At 39.8% G+C, this 23,769-nt stretch overlaps 1 protein-coding gene across 2 annotated transcripts in view; it reads right to left on the reverse strand.

Moving 5' to 3' along the window:
• Nucleotides 1-201: 201 nt before the first annotated feature.
• faf1 (Fas (TNFRSF6) associated factor 1) overlaps nt 202-23,769 on the reverse strand; it is a 150,818-nt gene continuing 127,250 nt past the window's right edge. For both annotated transcript variants that reach the window (XM_088598997.1, XM_088598998.1), the window contains exons 16-19: nt 20,401-20,481; nt 19,445-19,522; nt 16,165-16,380; nt 202-3,058 (exon numbers count right to left, since the gene is read on the reverse strand). In XM_088598997.1, coding sequence (XP_088455123.1) covers nt 2,975-3,058; nt 16,165-16,380; nt 19,445-19,522; nt 20,401-20,481 — 459 coding nt within the window. In that variant the 3' untranslated portion in view covers nt 202-2,974. The remainder of the gene's footprint in view (nt 3,059-16,164; nt 16,381-19,444; nt 19,523-20,400; nt 20,482-23,769) is intronic.

Here is a 23,769-nt window from a genome sequence, read left to right on the forward strand (position 1 = left end):
GGGGTAAATATTCTCAGCCAAATACATCAAACATTAGACAGACTCAGAATCAGTGCGTGACAGGCACAGTACACCTTTAACAAATTCTACCTCCCTAGCCATATTCATTTGGCATTTTGGGCAAAACCTGATAATTCCAGGGGGCATCCCAAGCCTTAGATCACGAAACACCATTTCAGATAGCGAAATGCACAGCAGAGGTGAGAATCAGAACTTTTATTAAGAATTCAGTTTAAAATTCGATGTACAGGAGTCAAGAGTGAAATACTGTAGAGTTGCGAAAACGAGACTTCCAAGAAATGTTCAGAACAAGTTCTGAATTTTGGGAGATTGCCACTTTTCCCTTTGTAAAAGTGCAATAATTTCCAGTTAACTTTATTCAGACTTTTTAAAATGTTAAGCTGTTGCACAATAGCTCAGGAACACAAGAACAGGCATGATCATCTTCCTAGGTTTATGAGCTTAATTATGAGAAAAAGAAATACTAAATAAATTAAACAAAAAAAAACAGTAATTTTCTTGGATGCTGGCTATTTCAACATAATCAAACATCTACCATTCCAATACCTTGCAGGTACTTTGCAAACAAGTACCTGTTTATCGAACTTATCATCACAGCCATCAGTAAACAGCAAAGTCCTCACAGGGTTAAACACAAAGCCTTCACTGCTGTCCTTAGCCTGCTGAAACACTGCAGCCATGACACCCCATACATGTTCCATAAAGGAACAAGGCACACAGCATTCACACAGCCAAAAGGTTTCTTGCTTTCAAAATCCCAAGTTGAGATCAACTGCGGACCAAAGGACCTTGGTACATCAGACAAGTAATTTATGAAACTCACTGCACTTGAGCACTCAAATGGCTTGTTCACAGTATTATGCAATCTGTCATAACTACTAAATTATGTTAGTACTGTGAATAAAAGCTATAAAATCAGAATTTCATGAACGGTTGTACACTATTTCTGGGTTAATTTAATCAAATTTGTTCATATCAAAAGGTCTGTTGATTTTTTTTCTCATTGTTTCTTTCTAATACCATTTTATGTTTTTTCCCAGTCATTGTACCAGGGAATATTGACTTCAATCAGTTGAAATATTTAAATTAAGTTGTACGTGCACCTGAACAATGACATTTATTTGAGAGACAAATAAATGAATGCTTATAATGTGCTTTCAAAGCCAATTAGATTTTTACAAAATTAACTACATACACTAGAAATAAATCATTTCAATAAATCAATGTTTTTTTGGCTAGTCTTGACACTTTTGTTTTGCCAGCTCCTCAATGAAAATGAGAATATCTCAAAGGGTGCAGCTTTAAACTTAAGCTTTTAAAAATACCATAAACTGTACATGGATTACACACAATTCTGTGCTCAATCCTGTAAAGATTAGCATCAGTAACTGAGAGGCTCCATGTTCACTTGAGGACAAATATCCCTGTGGTCACCTTTTTATAATGTAGCATCACTGGGGTGAGTAAATACTCAATATAAATTACATAGAAGGCATAAATTATTTTTCCTTTCCACCGAATGACAGAATTGATTACTGACACGTTTCTCTACATCTGAAAAGGTACTGCTTGAAGTTTTGGTATTGCCATTTGCCAGACATTGGCATGACAAATCGGTCCAAAATAGCGGGTTAATGTTAGCCGTGCTCTTTTGGTTCTGAAAGCCACTTAGCCTGTACATCCCTGTCTCCGTTGAAGCCACCACACTACCTCTGAAGATGAATGCAAACACAGAACGCCACACGTGGACAATGTTTTGCTGCTGTCAAAGTGTGTATTCAAGCTAACAGACCAAAACACTCTGTTTCAAAAGACCCGTCCGTCTCTTTCTCCCTCCGAGACATCTGTAAGCACGTGTGTAAAGGCACACCAATCGCGCCAGTTTATCTGAGGGTGGGATTAAATGGTATGCAATGTGAGCATACAGTGATCTGGCCCAAGCACGAGGTTGGAATCTCTATAAATGATCCCAAATCCAACTGAAGAATCCTGAGAACAATTTAATGTTTGCGCTATAAGAGCTGGTGATTGGAAACTCACAGGAAGCCAATATATAAACAACTAGAGCTTTAAAAAAAAAAAAAGCTTATGCACACACCATGAAAAAAATAAATAAATACATGCTGGTAAACAAGGCTGAAGGGATAACGGGCAGTAAAAGCTTCCAAAATAAATATGAATAATAAATGTCAAATTATATTCTTTATAATACCTGAACATCATTTGAATGGCAAAAGGAAATTGTTTAGTAACAAAAAGAATTGTATTCCAACCCTGAATACTGTGTATTCTTCATGGCAGAATTAGGATTTTTCTTTGTATTGAGAGCTCCTTATAAATTAAAAAAAAAGTTAAAAATTAAAAAAAAAATCAGCATGCATGTATATTCAAGAGAGTGCTGGCTCAGTCAAGTACATTATTTATATATATTTTTATATACTGTATAACAAACTAAAACAAATACAGCATTCAACTCAAAAATGATATGGGGACTGGATGGAGTGGGAACCAATGAAATCAAGCAGACGCAAGATCATCGAGGGGGCAGGAGGGAGGGAAGATGAGAGTCAAGTCCTAATGGGTGACCATTCACATCTCAGCAGCGTGTAGGTGGATAGGCCACCTGTGACTGGGAGGGATCGAGAAGGGAAGGCCAAGGAGAAAGTACAGCCTTTTTTCCAGGTATCGTCTTTCGTTTTGCTTTCTTCTTTACACACAAACGTATCTAAGAAGCCTTTGTGTGAAGTCCTGCTTGGTGTTACTCAGGAGCGAGCATGTGGACAGAGACTGTGATACAGAGAGTTGAGAGAGAGGAAGAGTGTGTGCATGTGGGTGTGTGTGAGAGCGTGTGTGTTGTGAGTTGAAGGAGTAGACAGCTCGCTGGCTCTTTGCAGTGAGTCTTCCCAGTCGATGGGCATGCTGGTCTGCCTTCCTCCGGGATGCCTCTCTCCTTCTACTCTTTTGCTTCCAGGAAGAGAGTTTCTTGGGGAAATAATTTTGCCTCCACTAAAGTCCACGAAGGGTCCAGCTGGGTCACCTGACGGGGGGAGAAAGAAAACAAAAAGGTCAACAGCTTAGAGCTGATGCTGCTCAAAAAACAAGATTATTTCTTGGGTCAGGAGTCAAATCTTGGTACACCTTCGAGTAGTATGGCACCATTACAAAGACCAGTTTTTATGCTTGATCTCAACCGAGAGACGGAAAGCCTCCGATTCGTGTTGGAGATTTTATCTGCAGCTCAATTTGCCCGCAGACATTTAGATAATGACTAAGAGTCAGTTCACTTTATTAGAAATTTCCTAGTGCCAAATGATTTTCTGTCCCAGAATGCAATCAGCCAGTGGGAATTAAAGCCACCCTAGACTCACCCTGCAACATTTCTAAGACATGCAGAGTGCAGCAGATGTAGTTGTTTAATACTTGAATTCAATAATACGAAAACCAATGGTTAAACAAAGTATGTGCTTAGTATTGAATTACAGGGGGTACTGTGGCACAGCACAGCAATGATCCCACTTCTCACACCATTGAGTCACGTTCCTGCAGTGCATGCTTTTTATTGTGGAACCAAATAACAGCCCTGCATTAGTGTTGAGTATTTTAATAAATAATGGATGGGTAGTATTATTGGTGATACCATTTTCGAAAGATCATGTTTTGAATTGCAATGAGGAAGGTAACTGGCTCAATGGCAACACAACAAACTCACTCACCCCAGGAGATGGTGACCTATGGAAAGATAGCAGAATTAAACTCCTACAAAAATTCTGAATGGCTGTTATAAGTGGACAGTAAGAAATTGGATAAAAATAACAAAACAGGAAATGTACAAAAAAGAACAAATCATCAAAAAGTGGCTAAAATGTGCAAGTCCTTAGATATCCGTAACAATGTTGCAGATAATCTAACAGGCAATACAATATAACTAAGATTGAATTAACAATTTTACAATCTTGTCTGACAGCAGGAGAGTAAGAGAAAATTATTTTTCGAAGCTGCAGCCACTATACTGTACATTTATCCATTTTGAGTTTAACAAAGCATTCTGAAATACACAGTCCTGTTCCCTTCGAGATACGTTTGTTGACTTTGCTCTGAAATGTACAGTTGAATTTAGTTATACCTCATATTTCATCCGCAAAGCATGGATTTAGCAGGAACATGAGTCAATGTGATGTTGCTCAACTCTAAAAAGGAGAGAAATGCGTGTGGGGAAAAAGAAGTGATCTAGGATTTACACACTAACAGAGAAACCTTCAGTAGACAACTAGTACAGTTAGTACTTGGACATGTACGAAAGTACGATGAAAATCGGTGTCTGAGGAAGAACAATATGGTTTAGTATTGTTTCATAACTATGGCTTACTGATGTCATCACTTAAAAACTACAGACATCTTGTATTGAAGGAGTTTTACAGTATGTATTTTATATATTCACTTAATTTTAATTTTTATGAAAGGTACAAATGAATATTATCAGTGAGTCTAAACCACATGAACCAGGCAACTAGAGCTACATTTGACCTTTAAATGTAATTCCAATATTACGATAGGGATTGAAATACTGTATGGCTTTAATTATGACATCAAGTCCTTTACAGAGAATAAATGAAAAATGCCAGAGCTAGCTTTGTTCTTCATGAGCTACAGCTACAAACTCATATTTCAGTCTAACTCAGCTATTTTGTGCATTGATAAAGTGAAAAAAACTCTTTCTTTACCAAAGATAAACACTTAAAGGCTTATATTGCATACAGTAGGCTACAGGAAGGGAAGGTAGGTACATCCTCCTTGTTGTTCAGCTGTTGCATGAATTGCAAGTAGATACGCACCTTTGTAGAAGGAGGTACTACCAGTGGTGCTCTGTCACACTTATGGATGAAAACATCACCATTGTGATGATTTTTTTTTAAATAATCACAAATCACGAGATGTTTCTTCAAATGCGGGAGCGAAAAGGAGCTTCAGTCAATCTGGGCCTATCAAACACTTGGCATATTGCAGATTTCTGAAGAAAACAATGAAAACCATGTCATTGTCCTAAACATGACAAAAAATGTGATTGAAGTTGATGAAGGCTGGAAGCATTCATCCTGGTAGTCTTTCTGACTTGTTTAGCATGAGATTTACATAACATTTGCAAATTTGTGTCATTCAGAAAGGGAGGCAGCTTCCACAAAGCTCTTTTATCCCATTTTCTAAATCTGCTTCTAAACACAGCCACGTCACACAGAAAGAAGCTCCCAGAGAGACATTTCACTTCATCATGCCTTTCTTCACATATTAAAATATCCCAGTAAGCATTGTCATAGATTGTACACTGCGCATCAAAACACAGCATTCACTTGTGATTGTGAAAAGCATTGTTTCAGTTGGTCATATCAGCAGAGAGAGATTTTCATGAGACCCTGTACATGGTTTTGACTCCTACAGCCTACGCAAGTGAACAGCCAGCTTTTGAAGATGTTTACCAAATCTGGGAATTCACTCAACTGCTGCAAAATGGAGCCTTGAAAGCCATTCCTTTTAAATGGGAGGTCCGAGAACATTCCCTGGATTCACCACTGCATTTATGCCAAATGGGCAGACGGAATTCATCCCAAACATGTCTCCTGGTTGGGTTTTCAAGAAAAGCATGAAAGTGCTGTTCCAAACATTCCTGTCTGAATTTGCTGTCTCTCTCCTTCTAGACTCTGCTGACGTCACACCTGTTTTAAAACCACAAGAGATGTTATTTTATCTAAACATCACCCTACTGTCTGGCTATCGCGTCTTTTCTTCAAACAAGAACACACGATGATCAGTCACCCAGTTTGATTGCTTTTTTAGTGGCTATTAAGTCTTTACTGCTTGTATTTTTCTCATTTTATTGTGTTACACTATGGATTACAATGTATTTAATTGGATTTGCTTGCCATTGATCAACACAAAAACACTATAATATCAAAGTGTCAACAACATTCTACAACAATTCTATCCAAAATTAATGATAACCATAAAACAGAAAATAACTGATTACATAAGCATTCAACTCTTTTTGCTATGACATATCTAAATACACTCTAGTGCAAAAAATAATCTTTAGAAGGTACATAACTATTTGAATAGAGTCCTCTTTTGTGCTATTAAGGCATTTGCATGTGTTCAGGTTAAATACACCTATCTCTTGGAGGTCCAACAGTTGATTAGTACATCAACTTACAAAGCACATCATGAAGACATTTAAAGCAAATACAGGACAGAGTTATTGAAAAGCACCAATCAGCGGAAGGGTATAAGAAATTTTCTAAGGCACTGAATATCTCCAAAAGGACAATAAAATCCATTATAAAGAAATGGAGAAAATAAGGCAGTACTGTGAATCTGTGCACACATGATGAGTTCATCCTCAAAAATTAAGTGTCTGGGTGAGAAGTCAGGGAGTCACTAGTCAGAGAGGACACCAAGAGGCCTACAACATCTCAAAAGGACTTAATGTCTTCCTTGGCTGAGATGGGAGAGACTGTGCATACAACAACAAATGCCCAGGTGCTGCACAAATCTGGGCTTCATGTGAAAGTGACAAAATGAAAGCCACTGTTGGGGAACCCCCCCTCGAATCTCGACTACAGTTTGCCAGAAGGTATTTGGAACACTCCGAGACCAAGTGGAAGAAGATTCTATGGTCTGATGTGACCACAATGAAACTTTTGGCCTCAGGCTAATATCTAAGTTTGGCACCAGTGCAACACAGCATGTCACCCTGAGACCATCATCGCTACCCTGAAGCACGGTGGTGGCAGCAACATGCAGCTTCGCTATGTCAGGGCCTGGAAATAATGTGAAGATAGAAGACAAAGTGGATGCAGCAAAGCAGAGAAAAATCCTGGAGGAAAACCTGTTAGTGGCTGCAAAAGACCTGGGAGAAGATTAATCCATTCAGCCATAGCCACACTTGAGTGGTTGAAAAACAAAAACTTAATAGAGATCTGGAGTTGAACCTGAACCTCAATCAAATCTAGAATCTGTGCCAGGAGGTGAAAACTGCTGTTCACCAATGGTCCCTATCTGGCATTGAGGGAGGTAGAGCAATTTTGCAAAGAATGGATACCATTTTCAGTGTCCAGAGGTGCCAAGCTGGTATGACTTGAGTCCAAGAGGCCTCATGGCTATAATTTCTGCCAAAGCTGCCTCTACCAAATATTGACTCAAGGGGGGATTTATGCAATCCAATGTTTCTGTTTTATATTTAGAATTAATTTAGGGGGATCTTCACACATTCGCTATATTCACTTCGATGTTGTAGTGTTTTGTCTTGGTCAATGGCAAAACATTCCTAATTAAATACATTTAGAATCCATATTCCATAAAAGTCCAAGGGGGGGAGAATACTTTTGATTGCCACTGTATAACATTTATCCAAAATACAGATAAAAATTCAGCTCACTTATCAAGGCTAAATAATTAAAAACATAAACCACAAATTGCAGCTATTGTTCTATTAATATGAACTATGGGCTCTTACATACTTGTAAATTGTCAAATAATGCACAAGAAATTTTGATTTTTTTATAGTTTATAAAAATAGGATACAGTACATGATTATTTTTGCTCCCTAAAAGAAAGGCTGCTTTTACTGTTTGTCTTGATGTTGATTGTTGATTTAAACTAAGAGACCTAAAAGCAAAGCATGTCTATTTTAATAACACATTATATATACTGCACATTATATTACATATTGTCTATCATGACTCGTATAGTCCCAGATGTGGACATACAGTAAACGTCTCTCTGCACAGTATTGTGAGGTTTTGCAGGCTACGGTGAATGAGAAGGCTCCACAGTTGAAACAATGTGTCTCTACTCATTACCTTTCAGCGTGGAATAAACCTTTATCCGTTCAGTCGCAGTCTACACATGCTGACGCAGATACCTCCTCGAACTTCATACAGTGTACATCTCTGTCTTTTTGGTTCTCTGGTCAAAATTGTACAAGGGTAAATACGATGACATAAAAATAATGCTTTTACAAAGTGTCAAGTACAGAAAATAAACATTTAACTCCACACTCGTTTTGCTGTCATCATTGATTGTAACATTTGTGGATAAAGATGTTCAGGTTGGAACTGACTGTGTAATGAAAGTGGAGGCAGCACCCAGCAAATATAGTTAGAATGCAGTCTTGAGGATGGGCAGCGGCTGTAGTGTGCCCCCATCCTTGTGACAGTGCCCATCACATTAATCACTACTGGCCCATGCCTAGTTGTGTCATTGGACATTCCCTCGGTTAGCTGCCACGAGGAGAAATTAGGCCCAGTTGGGCCTAATTAACATTTAGTTAGTACAGTACTATCTGAAAATGACTGGCACTGGCTCTGCAAAAAAAGCTATTTGGATTGATATCAAGAAGCTAAGGAGTGGACAAATGAAGCATAATGTTTAATAATAATAATAATAATAATAATAATAATAATAATAATTGCTTACACTTATATAGCGCTTTTCTGGACACTCCACTCAAAATGCTTTACAGGTAATGGGGACTCCCCTCCACCACCACCAATGTGCAGCATCCACCTGGCCATAGTGCACCAGGGGGGATCAGTGGGGAGGAGAGCAGAGTAATGAAGCCAATTTATAGAGGGGGATTGTTAGGAGGCCATGATTGATAAAGGCCGATGGGAAATTTGGCCAGGATGCCGGGGTTACACCCCTACTCTTTTCAAGAAACACCCTGGGATTTTTAATGACCACAGAGAGTCAGGACCTCGGTTTTACGTCTCATCCGAAGGACGGCGCCTGTTTACAGTATAGTGTCCCCGTCACTACACTGGGGCATTAGAACCCACATGAGCCGCAGGGTGAGCGCCCCCTGCTGGCCCCACTAACACCTCGTCCAGCAGCAACCTTAGTTTTTCCCAGGAGGTCTCCCATCCAGGTACTGACCAGGCTCACACCTGCTTAGCTATGGCTGCTGGCATATTTAAGATATTCAGATAAAATGAACCCTTCTGTACCGTGAATTAGATCTCAATATTCTTCAGCAAGCTTATTTTCTATATATAGGTTACATCCCATTTCAAACCTTCCTCAACTGCTGAATAGCTCATTGCGACTTGTTTATTTTTAATTTCTGAAGCTAATGCAGAGAAATGAGAATGTCTTCTCCTTTTCGCCATATCTGGTTAATATCTGGGCTCCAAATGATCAGGTTTTCAACAGCTGATTAACTGTCTGGCACATCACTTTAGCTGAGGCAGCTTCAGCTCAAACCTGTCTGATGGAGGCTAAAAAACTCAAAATCACAAAGCATTCCTACTTCAGATTCCAACCCCCAGCCTGCAAAGCTGCAGGCAAAGTTGAACTCTCAGTTGCTGCTGTAAACTATTTACAGCCGCCAATGCCTTGTTAAGAAAAATGTGTTAGGTCGAAAGAAGCCTGAAGAGATTCTAGCAGGTTCGGCTGCTGCCTGCTGCGGGGTACTAATTGAACAGATCTGGTGTTGTCAGAGCTCCTGACATTGTTGGAATAATAATAAAAAAAACAAACCGTGACACTGTCAGTATAACTAGGGAAAAGGTGCAGTTTTGTAATGTTTACACTGGGGACCTCTTCCCATCCTACACACAGGAAACACTTTTCGGAAAAGGCTGGGCACCTGAGCGGAGCAGATTTGATTTCCTCAAGGCAAACGATGGATCTGCATCCAATTAGTCTGCTGATACCACTTTCTCCAGTATAATTTGGAGTTGAGGTTTGAGGGAACGAGGGGGAGTGGCGAGCAGCCGAAGGAGCAAGATGGCACACGAACACACACAGCCCACGGTGCTGCTCAAACAAGATGCGGGCACGGCCATCCCGTGAATGAAGCTGGGTGTCATGACCTGATGGCATCAGGTGTGGTCGGGGGGGGGGGTGGGATGACGTGGGGGTGGGACGGCTCGGCAGCACACGGAGTGCTGGCCCTGTCCCAAGGAGGTGTGCCCGGCTGCTCCCTCAAAGACAGAGCGAGGTGCACGCTTGACACAAGGGACTGACAGAATCTGCAAATGTTTACACTGTTATCCAATTAACAGACAGTAAGCAGTGCGGCATCTGTCAACAAACAAAGCTGTTGTTTTCGCCTTCTCCCACTGCCTCCCCTTGCTCCGAGGCAACTCCTGCTCCTTCTGCTCTGCCTCTCTGACTAATTAGGGGCACAGGGCTGATCAGAGACTAACTCTCCCCCCGCCCCCCAGCCCTCCACCTCAGGGGACCTCAGCGAAGGCAATTGAAGCCATAAACACAGACTTCATCCCCAAGTGCTGCAAAGGAGTACATGCATGAAAATGGGCCTTCGCTCAAGTATCTGCACATACTTCCACCTTCTGGTTTTAAAGATGTGTTCCCTCGCCAGCTTTGACACAAGCCACTTGTCAATACCGCATACGTGTCCCTGCCAAAAGCCTTGAGTGCATCACTGATTGATCACTGATTTTTTCATACACAAGGACAAGTATATCTTACACAGTTTCTGCGCCACAGATGGGTCTAATGCATAAATGGGCTGGGCATACTTTCCCAAAAAGACAGGTATAGAAAGTCAAAGTGATAATAAAATATCTATGCAATCATAAGTTCACCAGTAACCACAAAAAAAGGCAGACCTGGGGGCTTATTTACTGAATATTTAACAACGCTCTATAGAGAATACAGACATCAAAATAAGCGTTTGAATTATTAAACAAACATTTAAGGGAACATACAAATAATTCCATCCAATCACTATTTATAGAACAAATATGTTTTATCTTAGCAAAAAAGAGCAGTGAGGCTCATAAGAGAGGTCCAGCAGAGATTGTCTTCAATTTCAAACACCAGCACACAGCCATCTCAGAACAAATGTATGTTCTTTGACTGTTATAAAAGGAAACAACTGATTCAAAATACACCACTATGTAAGAAGTGCAAAGTTTATAACATAGCGCATCCACTAATCTTAAAGGAGTGCTGAACAGTGTAGTGCAGAGCAAATTTTGTCCTGCTAGGATATTATAAGTGATATTTGACACCACACTCTAGACAAGCCACTGAATCTCGCAATCTATATTTGTTCAAGTTAATATACAACAATTCAAAAGAAGCTGTATTTTTTTTTGTGACATAAGCACTTTTTCCCTGCTTGTAAGAAAAAATGTAAGGGATTTATTGATGCTTTCGTCACATTGTTCTGGACAGTGACTCAAAAAGTAACTAGAGCACACCCACCACTTCATCCAAGCAATTCAATGGTGTGTTTTACGTGAGAAATTGTTTCTAGAAACATGGAGGAATTTGAAAAAATGGTGCATAAATTACATAAAACTGGATAAAAAAAAAGGCTGTCCATAAAAAAGTGGCAAAAAAAATTCAAACTGTCCAACCCGTTACAGCAAAAATCATCAATGTACAAAAAAGCTGTTTCACATTAATTAAACCGAAATAGTTTGTCCGATTCAAAGTTCTGTTGTCAAGTGTTTATTTGACCAATTACTAAAGCAGTGGGAGATCATTAGCTGCTCCCAAGAATGATGGAAACACATTTAGCAGGGGCGTGAACAGACCACTTCCAAGCAAGCTGCTGGGAATTGGAAAGAGACGGCAACTTGGTGAACAGATCTTTGGGAGGGGGCAAGAGGGTGCTCAAGGCCTGAGATGAGAGATAGAGCGCCTCAGGGCTGGGTGACAGTGCCCGCTCTCGGGCCGAGGGTAGGACAATCCCAAGCAGACATCTTGTGCGGTTTCACCAAAAAGAATTCTGATCATAAAACGAAAATCACACTTAAATAATCGGACTTAAATAACATTTCAAAGGTTTAATCGAGGCTTGAGCAGAAAAGGGTTGAAAAGTCCTGTGTTTTGAGAACTTACTGTAAGTAAGTAACACAGTTTAACTACATATAGTACAGAGTTAACGATTTTGAAAATAAATCACCATTGCAAACAGTAGAACTTAAATGAACAATTATTGTAAAGATAATAAAAAGTGTTCAGTATGACTGAAAGGTTGGTTCAACATGCTTTGTCCTTGTAAAGCAATCATCCCAAGCTTTGTAGCAGTCTGATTCTAAGCCATTAAAGTATTATTTAATAGTCTTAAAGGCGATTCATCACCATTTAATAACTTATTTGGTGCTCTCCTGAAATATTAGCATCAATACTCTCTCAGTTGAGGATGACTTTTTCAAGAACCCAAGGTGACAGACAGGACATACGAGAACTGCACACTTTCTGGAAGGTTAAGCAGACATTATTCCTCAAATACAAGACTTTGAAAGAGGTTTGTTAGTCTTTCTTCTAGATGCAATGCATACCAATACAGTGAACATACTTGGAAACAAAAGTAGAAGCATAAAGATGGCAGGTTATGTTTTGGGGTTTCCGAACAATGAATTATGGCCTCTTGTGCAACTTAAAATGCAGAGGGTCATTGTTCGTTGTTTGTATCAAGGAAATGTGCTCTGTTGTAGAAAATACAGTTGTAGTCTCAGAATGAAAACTTATTTAGCTGCTGAACTCACCGGGACTTCACTGGACGAGAGGACAAGGTGTTTCAGGGGGAACGTTTACACAGTTGAATCAACAGTATGAAGCACTGCAGTATGTGGCATCATCTCCATTTGAAATTTACACTCTGTGTACAAGGCTCACACAAACAAGCTTTGAGACTGCAGCAAGGCAAACACAGTGTCTTGTCTGCCAGAAAGCCTTTGATATTTCAAAGAAATTACTTTATTATATACTTGAACTAGCAGGTGCTAGGCAAATGGTAATTTCATTTTCTATCCAACAGCATGAAAAGGAAAACAAAATACACAGTACCAACACATTATTAAAATGCATACACATATATAATGTAGACACAGATAACTGTTACTTTCATTTATATTTATCCTCAAAAGATACAAAAAAAAATAAAACAACCTTCTTTACCATGAAATACTGCTGCTACAGCAATTCATTCTGCACTAATGTACTGAAGGTCCAGCTAGGTTTACATTTATGAAATTGCAGAAAATTTGAAAGAGAAGGTTTTACAACTGTAAAAAATAAAACTTTAATTCTTTGGTTTTTGTATAGCTCTGTATGGTTTTCTGTATGGCTCAGAAGTAGGTTTCATCAGAACATAGAAACACTAGCCGTTTTAGTGAATGTGAGGTGGAAAACATTTTTAACTGACAAAACTGAAGAACAGAAACAAATCTGAAGAAATGAAGAGATTTCCAAAATGGTTGGCGAGAGAGTGACATCTCAGGTAAGGCAACTGGCATAATGTAGCTCACATTCAAGTGACTTTTTATCTGCAACAGCCTGATGAGTTCCTTTTTTATTAGTACGCCTAATACAACTACTTCTGACAGGACCAGTAAGGTTTCTCTCACTGCTCCTGAGAAAATACTCCAGTACACTGTGACAGGAGAAGACAGCAGAGCAATGAAAAACTGGAAAACAACTACCGTGCTGTAGTGGTTAAAAAATGAAGTACAGAAGAGAGAAACTAGCTTATTTATGAATGCAGAAGCAGATTGGAAAGCAGGCATTTCCCTAGTGTGTCCCAAGCAGTCACAGAAACAAAAGTATTCAGTAATTTGTTTTAGCTGATCCCAGGCAATCAGCTTCAGTTTTAAACCCGGGTGGTAGGGTGGAGAGAAATCCTATTTAAACGATATTTCTGGAGAATTACAAATGCAATAGTCGTATTTCAGCTAATCCTTCCAGAAAAATAAGAGCCTTGGATGTCATTTAGCAGTTTTCTGTTTTCATTTTAATTAGATCTGAGCGCGTGAGGATTAGACAGGAGCTGCGTTCAGATGCACAAACACTGCTGCCACTTGACTCGTTCCCGTGGAGTTTAATTAAAAGAAAGGCCCCTTTACGTGATCGGCTGTATTACTGCCGATCCGCCTTCGCAAACGAACAGGTTGCACATTTGGGCTACTCACAAATTCTCTGAATGCAAATGAAATTGTGTATATTTCTGTTAGTTTAGAAACGAGGAGCTGGCAACCCCTTCGTGCTCAATCTGAGCACACTCAGCCCTGTAGCCAGTTTCCCTGCCGTTACACTGTATTAAATGCAAGGAGCAGGCTGCATGTTGCAGGCACAGTGACACCAACACAAGTGTGCAGTTTTCCCCAGAGATGGGCCAGGCAGGCTGTCTGGGCAGGCCTGGCAGCTCTCCTTAATGAATAATCCCATATTTGTTTCCACAAGTCTAATTAACCAGGTAGTTAAAAATGACGCTCATTAGCTACCTGCCACAGAACTTACCTCCCCCTATAATTACTGTGTTAAATCTGCCGCTGCAAGGGTGCAGTGGAGGAGCAGAGAGGACTGCTGACAGTATCTTAAGTAACCAGTGCTCTTTGGTGCATACAGGGATCCTAATTAATATTCGCAGAATAATAAAGGCACATGTGTATAGAAATAAAAACATGAAATCAAGGAGGTTCTCATTAGCCCACCGTAGCTTTTAATTAAACTGCACGCCTAGAACTTTCCATGCAGTAGTACTCAGTGGGCACAGGGGAGAAATATGAGCAACAAACTATATCAAGCAGCGACTTTGTGGGAATAGCGACCCAATTATTTTTTTTTCTTTAGCGGAGATGTTACAATATTAAAGGTCTCAGTACATTTTTTTCTCTCTCCACATCATTGATAGAGATTAGCCGTTACAGAACAGTCTGTTAAAAAGCAGATGAGAACATTTAGGCGAGGAAAGCACGCAAGTCAACAGCTCTGGCTCATCTTGAAGGACACAGGCAAAACTGGCTTTTACAACTTACTGATGAATACCTGCTGCAGTGCAAACATTATCAAAAAACACTGCAAGATGTCTGTCTGTGTCATTCAAAAAGATCTGCAATTTTTAAACAAGCAGTCTTTTTTCTCCATTATTGATTTTCATTTTCGTAGTCTCTTGTGGAAATCAATGCTTTTTCAAATTTCTACGATTTAAAGGAGCGTGTACAAATATTTGTCCAGGTAAATTACACATACACCTACAGATTAAATTTAAGATTAGTTCATATATGAAGTCCCACTACATTGGACAGATTTAGCATAAACCAGATTATTAACGATGAAAACAAAAAGGGAAGAGAAAAGTTTAAGAGGCAGAAAAAGATGAAGAAACAAAGAGAAAGGTTATTTAGCAGGCGATTTAAGATGAAGCACCTTTGAGCCCATCAGCTGAACTGTGCATTAATTACTACTGTTGCAGAGTCACAGGGCATCAGTTTTACACCTCTTTCAAAGGACCTTGCTCAGGCTAGTACAAAGTAATCCAGACTTCTTTATATTTCTTTCTTAACACTGATTCTGTATTGCAGTTTATTGTTCCTTTGTGCTATAGTAACATGGCAGAACTATTTTTGTGTACCCATTAGAGCACACATTTCCTAATTTTTTTTTAGGCCGTATTAGGCTTGTCTGCCACAAAATAGTGATGGGTCAAAGATGATCTAGATATTTTTTCCATCTTGAAATTAATACAGCTGTCAAAAAATTAAGTAAATTACATAATAAATATCTTCTGGTCTTACGAGCAGCTTCAGCTGTCTTTCAATTGAGCAAATGTCTCTTCAAAAGAAAAGTCTACAGACAACTATAACTCTTGTGTTTACATCTTTACATCAGTGTTCCACAATTCTGACGTGAATGAGTGTTTGTTAAAGTGAGAGGAAGTCTTCGAGGGCTCATCGTTTCAGGGTGAATGCTGAGCAACTTGACCGACTGTTTTCAGTCCACCAACATTAATCCCAGCAAAGCAAGAGACTTTCAAATCTAACTGGCTCCTTCAGGAGCACTGAGGCAGGCTTGATCATTCAAAACAAGCTAACCAAAAGCAACTCTGTGAACACTGGGGGATGTAACCACAGAGACTTGTATTAGACAGTATGTTTATGGCTCAATTTCATTAAAAAAAAAGAAAGTCGAGGGGAAACACTTAAGCTGCCTCTAGGGTCACTTTAATTAGTACCCTGTGCACATAATGTTGACTTTTATATGATACATAAAAAACATTTATATTATTAAAAATTGTGGTGGGGCAAGTTGTGAGACCTTTTTGGTGATTTTAGAAGACATAAATGAGCTTCTGTTAGAAGTCAGCAAGGGCGGAAGGTGGGGTACAATACTCACGTTTCTGCGGGGGAAGGTGGTCAGCAGTTTGAACTCCTCGAAGGGGTAGCCCTTGGATGCCACAAAGTCAAAGAGGACCTGGAGCTTGCAGCTGCCCAGGAAGCGGCGCTCCAGGAACTCTCCGCTGGGCGTCCGGATCCGGAGCTTGCTGATGGGCTCGCTGCTCTCTTCCTCGGGTTCTGGGGGCAGGGCCTGCTCCAACGACAGACGGATTGCCTGGAAGAAGGAGGGAGAAACCAACAACGTTACCCAACAGCGGGAAAGAGGAAATTAACAACATGGGCCCTTAGCAGACCTCGAATTGATTAAAAAGAACAATCTTTCCTCTGATGCAAAATAAACTGTAGCCCATTTACAATCTACCGATGTGCACAACAGCACATCAGAACACAGCAATGGCTAAAAGATACTGTAAAAATACTACTCTTTTACACCCAGAATGAGTGCTATTTGAAAGTGCCGTCTTCTTTTTGAAATATTTTAAAGTTTCAAACTTCAAAATGCTTGACATAACACTTTTAAGGTCAAGTTAAATACCACACTTCATGCTAACCTTAATGCAGAATATATGCATTCAAAGTACTGTACTTGTTTTCCTTTTAACTTTAAAATTGGCCACAATTTCGTATATATACGCTGATTTTGAAAAAGATGACATCTTGAGAGCTCTTTGAAACTATTTCTAATATCAATTTATATTATTAATAATACTAGTAATAAGAACAAAAGATGACGGAGGAGCAATTCAGTATCCTGCTCTGTGTGGTTTTCTCTTTCAGCCGAATGTTCTTATTTTGACAGTCGGCAACATATGCTGTGACAACAGATACCAGCTTTATTTACTAACCTAATGCAATTATATTTCATAAGAGTCGACAACAGTAGCTCATTAGCAGCCTGTGTCTTTGTGTGCCTGAGCCAGGGGTGCTCGTGGCCTACTCCCCTGAGCTGGGCCATACAATGAGCCCTGAGAGAAAAAGCTCCACATCTAACAAGCGCGCTGCAAACACCGGCAGGGCAGGCCCGCCACAAAGGGCACGCGGAGCACCTTTCGACTACAGAGAGCTTGAAAAGGACGACGGGCGTGCACCTGAGAGCTCGGTTTGTCTCCTGCCTTGTCCTGGAACAATGACCAAACAAACCCTCCCCACCTCTTTGTGGGCAAATCCCCATTGTCTGGCTTCCCTTTCACCTACTTCATAATAATCTCAGTATGTATTTCCGCCTACTAATATGTATAATAACATATATACACTTTTTGTTTTGCTTTTTCTAAAAGCATTCTCATATTAAAAAATAAACACTCCCAGCCAGCTTCCCTATGTCCTTTCAAGAGGCTGTGTGTATTGTGGAGAAGGGCAGCGAGCTGCTGGCGGGCGTCCAGCGGTGAGGACAGCATGCCGGGCTGTTTATCCACAGACAATGTCAGAGAAATGAGGTATTCTTTCACAGCCACGGACTGCTTCTGATCACCAGCCACAACAGCTGCACTCATGTATGCAGCATATATACAGTATACAATATAGGTCACATTTGTCTGTATGAATACAGCTCTGCTGTATTTATGAAATACTGACCTCCAATCACAAAAGGTCTGACGTTTCATTTGAAAGCCTGTTTTGTTAATGACAAAGCCACCTCTGCACTTCTTTTAGTGAAAATGCTTCGCTTCCTTTTAAATCGTTTTTACACATACTTTGAGATACATACTAGAATGCATTTGTATGAGGAGCTGTGCTCTCCTATAAAAACATTGTGCCAATTTTCTTTTAAATGTGCCATGTGAGCTGACTCTCCTTGCAAAGATCAATCTGGTGTATAAGCGGATGCCATCATGCTCATTAAAACACAATCCCTTGTGTATGAAGAGAAAAAATAAGAATTTGAACAGTGGGTAAAGCATATAGGAAATAAGTACTCGCTACTGAAACCAGATTACCTAAGAGCATGGGAGAGTTGCTCTCCACAGAAATGTATTTCATTTCAATTACTGCGGTTCCCAATCAGACACAAACTCCAAAATACAATGCTTTCACACAGGGATTCACTTGCATTACAGAATATTTAAGAGATTTCCACGTCTATTAAAACACAAAACTGAATAATTTCATTTTTGCAACTCACACGGCCTCAAAATGAGCAAACAGCTGTCTGTATATGCTGGTCCTAAAACTGGTCAGATACACCTCTATGCAGCTGTCCGCTTCCTCCAATCATGTTAACTGGGAGATGCAACCTGAAGAACAGGAGTCAGGAGCGGGAATCCCTCATTCCTTCTGTCCAGCGGACTTTATATTTGACCATTTCCTCAAGACCAGGTCCAGATCTATACTCAACTAAATGGCAAAAGGCCAGGTAACCAGTAAAACAAACCAGGCACAATTGCAAAGGTCTGCCCATCGATTTACTTTGCAGTTTCTGTTTACTGTGCCTTGTAAAAAGGATGCATTATTAGGTAAGCTTAAACAGTGGGGATTTTAATACGATGCCTAAATGAGAAGTGGCATTGTGTGGTATTATATATCTCAATATGTACATTGTTACACAGCAGCTCTTGCTGCCAGGTAATGACAGAAAGAGTATCCAAGAATAATCTAATTACACAGGCTCTGGTTTTGACAAAGCTATTTCACTAATGTGACAAATCACCCAAAGACTGCAGTCTAACCTGATTCATTCGTCACACAGTACATCATTGTGTGGGCAGTAAACACAAAAGGAGAGGTGACTGCGGACAGAACATTTCCCTTTCAGTTTTAATGATCGTTCTGAATGCTTTTTTGTTTGATTGCTTGTTAAGTTGCCTGTTGAAAGGTGAGAATCAAGACATCTGGTTCACAATGCGGTTCAGGGGTAACTTTTTTCCATCTCAGTAGTGAAAATCAGTATGGGACTTTCTTACTGAAAGAAATACAATTCTGCCATTAGTGCCCTTAAGTCTAGTTAAATCATGAACCTTTAAACAAACCTTCAGATAAAATGAGCACCTTTCCACATGTCTGAACAAAATGGAAGGTCTATTTCTTTGAGAAAGCTTTAGACTTGACTAAAGCTAGACTAGACTTGAGGGGCAAGCCACTCGTAACACACTATATTCCAAAAAGATTAAGATAAGGAGGACACTCATCCCATGTTACTCAATTAGCTACTATTAGCCTATTAATCAAAGTAGGTGATTCCACATGGAGCTTGAAGAATCAGAGGGATTCCATTAAAACCATTCAGGCAGCCACAATCTTTTGGCGACCAGCTGGCCACGTGCCGGAGGATTCGGTCTTACCTCACGCTCCTCCTCCTGCTCCTTCCGGATCTGCTCCAGGCGAACCTGCTCCGCCACCTCCCTTTCCTGGGCTTCTCTCTGCAACACCGACACATGCCAGAGTGTCAGTCAGCTGGCAGCTGCGCTGGCGCCCCGCCAGTATTTAGGCAGCAACCCCAAATCAGACAACCAACAAACATGATGATAAAAACAATTCACAATTTATTGAATACAGAATTCATTTTTGACATGCTATACTGACAGCCTGATTGGATATACTGCCAGCAATCTACACTTAAAGCAGACAAAGTTTTTCGGACCACAGTGCACGAATACAATCACAGTTTCTATAGTTTTATGGATGTGGAATTTCTCATCTCAAGAATGGCGATGGCCACAAAGCAAACCTCATCTAAAAGCAATTTATGAAGCATGGCTGGGTAACGCATAACAGCCTTTCCTATTTTTCACAAACTTGGTAATATCTGACAGAAACCCATATCTGAAAGAAGAACCCTGCTGAGAGCACAAAATGCAGTGTCGGTGATGAAATTAAATGGGTGATGAACAAAGGATGTATACTGCAAAGGGAAAGACCTGTTAAGATTTAGAGCCCACTAACTTTACAAACTTGCAAAATATCATGTCCACGTTTTCATATGTAAAACAAAACTAGACTGGACAGTTCTTGGGAGGGAGATCAGAGATACTATATGCTTGACAGATGGCTGAATGGGGATTGTATAGCAATCATTAGAAACTGAACGGCCTCATTTTTTCTTTCTTCTGCAACGTTCTGCTCTGGGATATATTACAATTGTATCCAATTAGTTTTGAACTCAGGTGAATGTTATTTTCAATACCAAATATTTTCACAGAACAGTGTACAGGGAATACTTCCATTCTCAACTTTATTGTCTGTCACTTGCTCTTTTTGTTAATTTGTCAATGTCGAGCTCACAATAAGCAGAACCAACCTTTTTGCGGTCCGCCTCTAAAGATAAGCGGTAGGCTTCATCTTGCTCCCTCTTCACCATCTCTCTTGCTTCACGTTCATCCTGGGAAGACGACAAAGCCACATACAACAGATTTAATTTCTTAATTTACAGGTTTGCTGGAATACTTTCTCTCTCAGATAAAAATCACAGGTAAAAAAAACACACACTGAAATAAGATAACACGGGAGCCAGTCTTCCACCACAGATATCAGGAGTTTGAATACAATTCTAAATCCAAATACTCCACTCAAAAGCATCCTTTTGATGCATCATGAACATCAGATTGCCTGTCAAAATGTTCTTACACAAATTAACCCTCTGATAATGTTTCATAATGAACACTTGTCTTCACACCATATGGCACCATCATGAACAACAGCTCCTGCACTGGGCTTTGGGATATCAGGTTTTTGAAGCTTAAATTTCCATCCCCTTTTCAGCTTTCTGTAAAAGTGGGCTCTAGGTTAATTACATAAAATAAAGAACTTTACTACCCTCCAACATTAGGACTGAACAATGCTTTGTGTGATAAATGCATTTACATTTGCTTGATCTATATAGGGGTGGGGGCAGTGGCACGGTGGTTACTGCCACATAGCTCTTTAGTCATTTGTTTGGAAATCTTCTGTATGGAGCTTGTATGTTCCATGGGTTTTTATTACTCCCACCCTAACATGCTGGCAGAGTTAAATGGCCTCTTTAAAATGTTCCTGTATGCCATGTGATGGCCTGATGTTGCATCCACGATGTAATCCCACTCTTCCATGATCAGTCTCCACGACCCTTATGAAATGGGGGCGATGAACACCCTAACACCTGCATCTCCCAATGAATTCCATTTACAGCCCTTTGTGGCAACAGTGACTACCCACGTTAAACCTTTCCCTGCAATCTTAAAGTACCACAACAAAAATCACACGTCTCCCAGAATAAGAACTCTGCAGTTGCTGCAGCAAAATTCTCTTTCAGCCTTTGTCTAACATTTCAATGAGATGATGAGATTTCTCACTTTAAAACCCCTGGTGCATAAAGTCTAGACACTGATGAGGTTTCAGGATGCTCATGGAGCTTCGCCACAGCTAGTTTAAAACCATACTGGCCTAGTGTGCTCAAGGTGAAACAGAGTACTGTACAACAATGATTGTGAACCACAGAAAAACATTCTGATCAGCAGACAAGGACTACAAAAGAAAAAGACTGACTCCTCACTAAATATGAAAAAACATTCTAAGAATATATGATCTTTATACTTAAACGCTGATTTTTAAAGATGCTTTACATTTTAATTTATATAAATGTTGAAATGTGAAACAGAAGGAAATACCTTGAAAGCTCATGGTAACAAGCAAATTCAGAAGGAAAGAATGAAGCTCTGAAACCTCAGCTGTGTTCACGGCATGATGATAATACATCCTTATTCTGATATTTTCTAAATGTTTCTAACCACAGCATTTGAAGAACAGCACCTTTCTCTGGTTCTTCTTTCAGCCTGTAAGCTCAAGTTAAAATCTGAATGATTCAAACTGGAAAGAGCTTAAGTGAGCAAGATGGGGAGAGATGAGCAGGCAGAGTAGTGGCTCTGGAATGAAGGAGCAAAGGAGTAATCGAGATCCTGTTTACCAAGAGATTGGTAGCTGTGTGCTACCTACTATGAGTGAAAAGACTTTGTAAGGAATGGACGTGATCAGTATCTATTGTGCAGTCAGGCACAGCTTGTTTTTACGATTGGAGGATTTAAAAGCACTGTGTAAACCAGAGTCTTTGGTGGAGCTGTGAGGTACTGGGCTTGAAAGTGTACTTGGCAAGACCTGTAAGTGAAAATGCAGAGATCAGTGTAGGGAAGAGATTAGGAAAAAGGTGACCTCTGATTTTAAATAAGTTCTCTCTAGTCTTTAAAGGGATGAAAGCGAGACAAGAATTATGGGTTTTCTTCTTCAGCCCCCCGTTGAACACAATTGTAGAGTGCAACTTTAAAGAAAAGTCAGTTTGCAAATGAGGGGAGTCTATTCGGTCCAACTAGTTCATTTGGGTTTTAGTTGCTAAGCAATCTGAGGATCTCATCCAGCTGTTTCGTGAAAGAAACAGCCACCTAAGGCAATGGATAAACAGCACATCAATCTTGTAGCTTCTCAGCACTCAAGCACATTTAAAAGCACAGTAAAGCCTTTTGTCATATGACACTCCTGGTTGTGCATTTAAAGAAGTATTGAGATACAATATTCTGCTTTTGTTTGAAAAAAGGCAAAAAACGTATTTTAGTACAATTTTAACAATTCTGTTCTCATATTTTGGGTAACACCCTGGCAGACTGCTATTTGACAAGCACCATCCTTAACCGACAGCTTCAACAGAAATCTACAAATAAAGGGTGAATGACATCCAAGAATGCTAAGCTTTGTCAGACTGTGATTTAAGAATGTATAAAAAATCAAGTTATGTGCAAATTAACTTATCTGTTATTTACCATTTACAAAGGCAGTAGCTGTCACAATCTGGAGCACAACATTTAGTCTGCAGTCCTTGTTGACTATGTGTGCAGGTCACGTTTTAGGATTCTCAGAGCGACATTTCTATCTACTTATTGCAATTATGAGGAAAAAATACATTCAGGTAGAATTAGTTCAATATACAGTATCAGACCTACGAGCATTAGACTATTTAAACCTTTTCAGTGTCAGAGCTGGTATGTGATTCTGCTAATCAATAAGAAATAATCCCTACATTTATATAGTGCTTTCCTGTAGACTCTAGCCAAAGTGCTTTACAGCGAATAGGGACTCCCCTCCACCACCACCAATGTGTAGAATACACCTGGATGATGTAATGGCAGTTAAAGTGCACCAATATGCTCACCACACATTAGCTATCAGTGGGGAAGAGAGCAGAGTAATGAAGCCGATTTAAAGATTACTACAGTAGAAGAGAAGACCATGACAGGCAAAAGTGGCGAGAGTTAATACTCCTACTCTTTTCTAGAAATGCTCAGGGAGTTATGATGACCACGGAGAGTCAGGAGCCCAGTTCCATGTCTCATCTGAAGGATGGCACTTTTTTTACAGTATAGTGTCCCTGTCTCTATTCTTTGGGCATTAGGACCACATAGACTGCAGGGTCCCACTAACACCTCTTCCAGCAGCAACCTTAGTTTTCCCCAAAAGGTCTCCAGTCCAGGCTCACACCTGCTTAGCTTCAGTGTGTTCCCCGTTGTGAGTTGTAGGGTGATACAGCTACTGGCATGATATAGCTAATGTTTTTAATTGCTTTAAAAACAAAAAAAACAAGTACATGAATTATGTTACGAATATTATTAATATAATATTTTTAGTTAAATTTTTTTAACACTGGTTT

The sequence above is a fragment of the Lepisosteus platostomus genome, chromosome 11 (genome assembly GCF_059453375.1).
Source record: "Lepisosteus platostomus isolate fLepPlt1 chromosome 11, fLepPlt1.hap1, whole genome shotgun sequence".
Classification (NCBI taxonomy): Eukaryota; Metazoa; Chordata; class Actinopteri; order Semionotiformes; family Lepisosteidae; genus Lepisosteus; species Lepisosteus platostomus.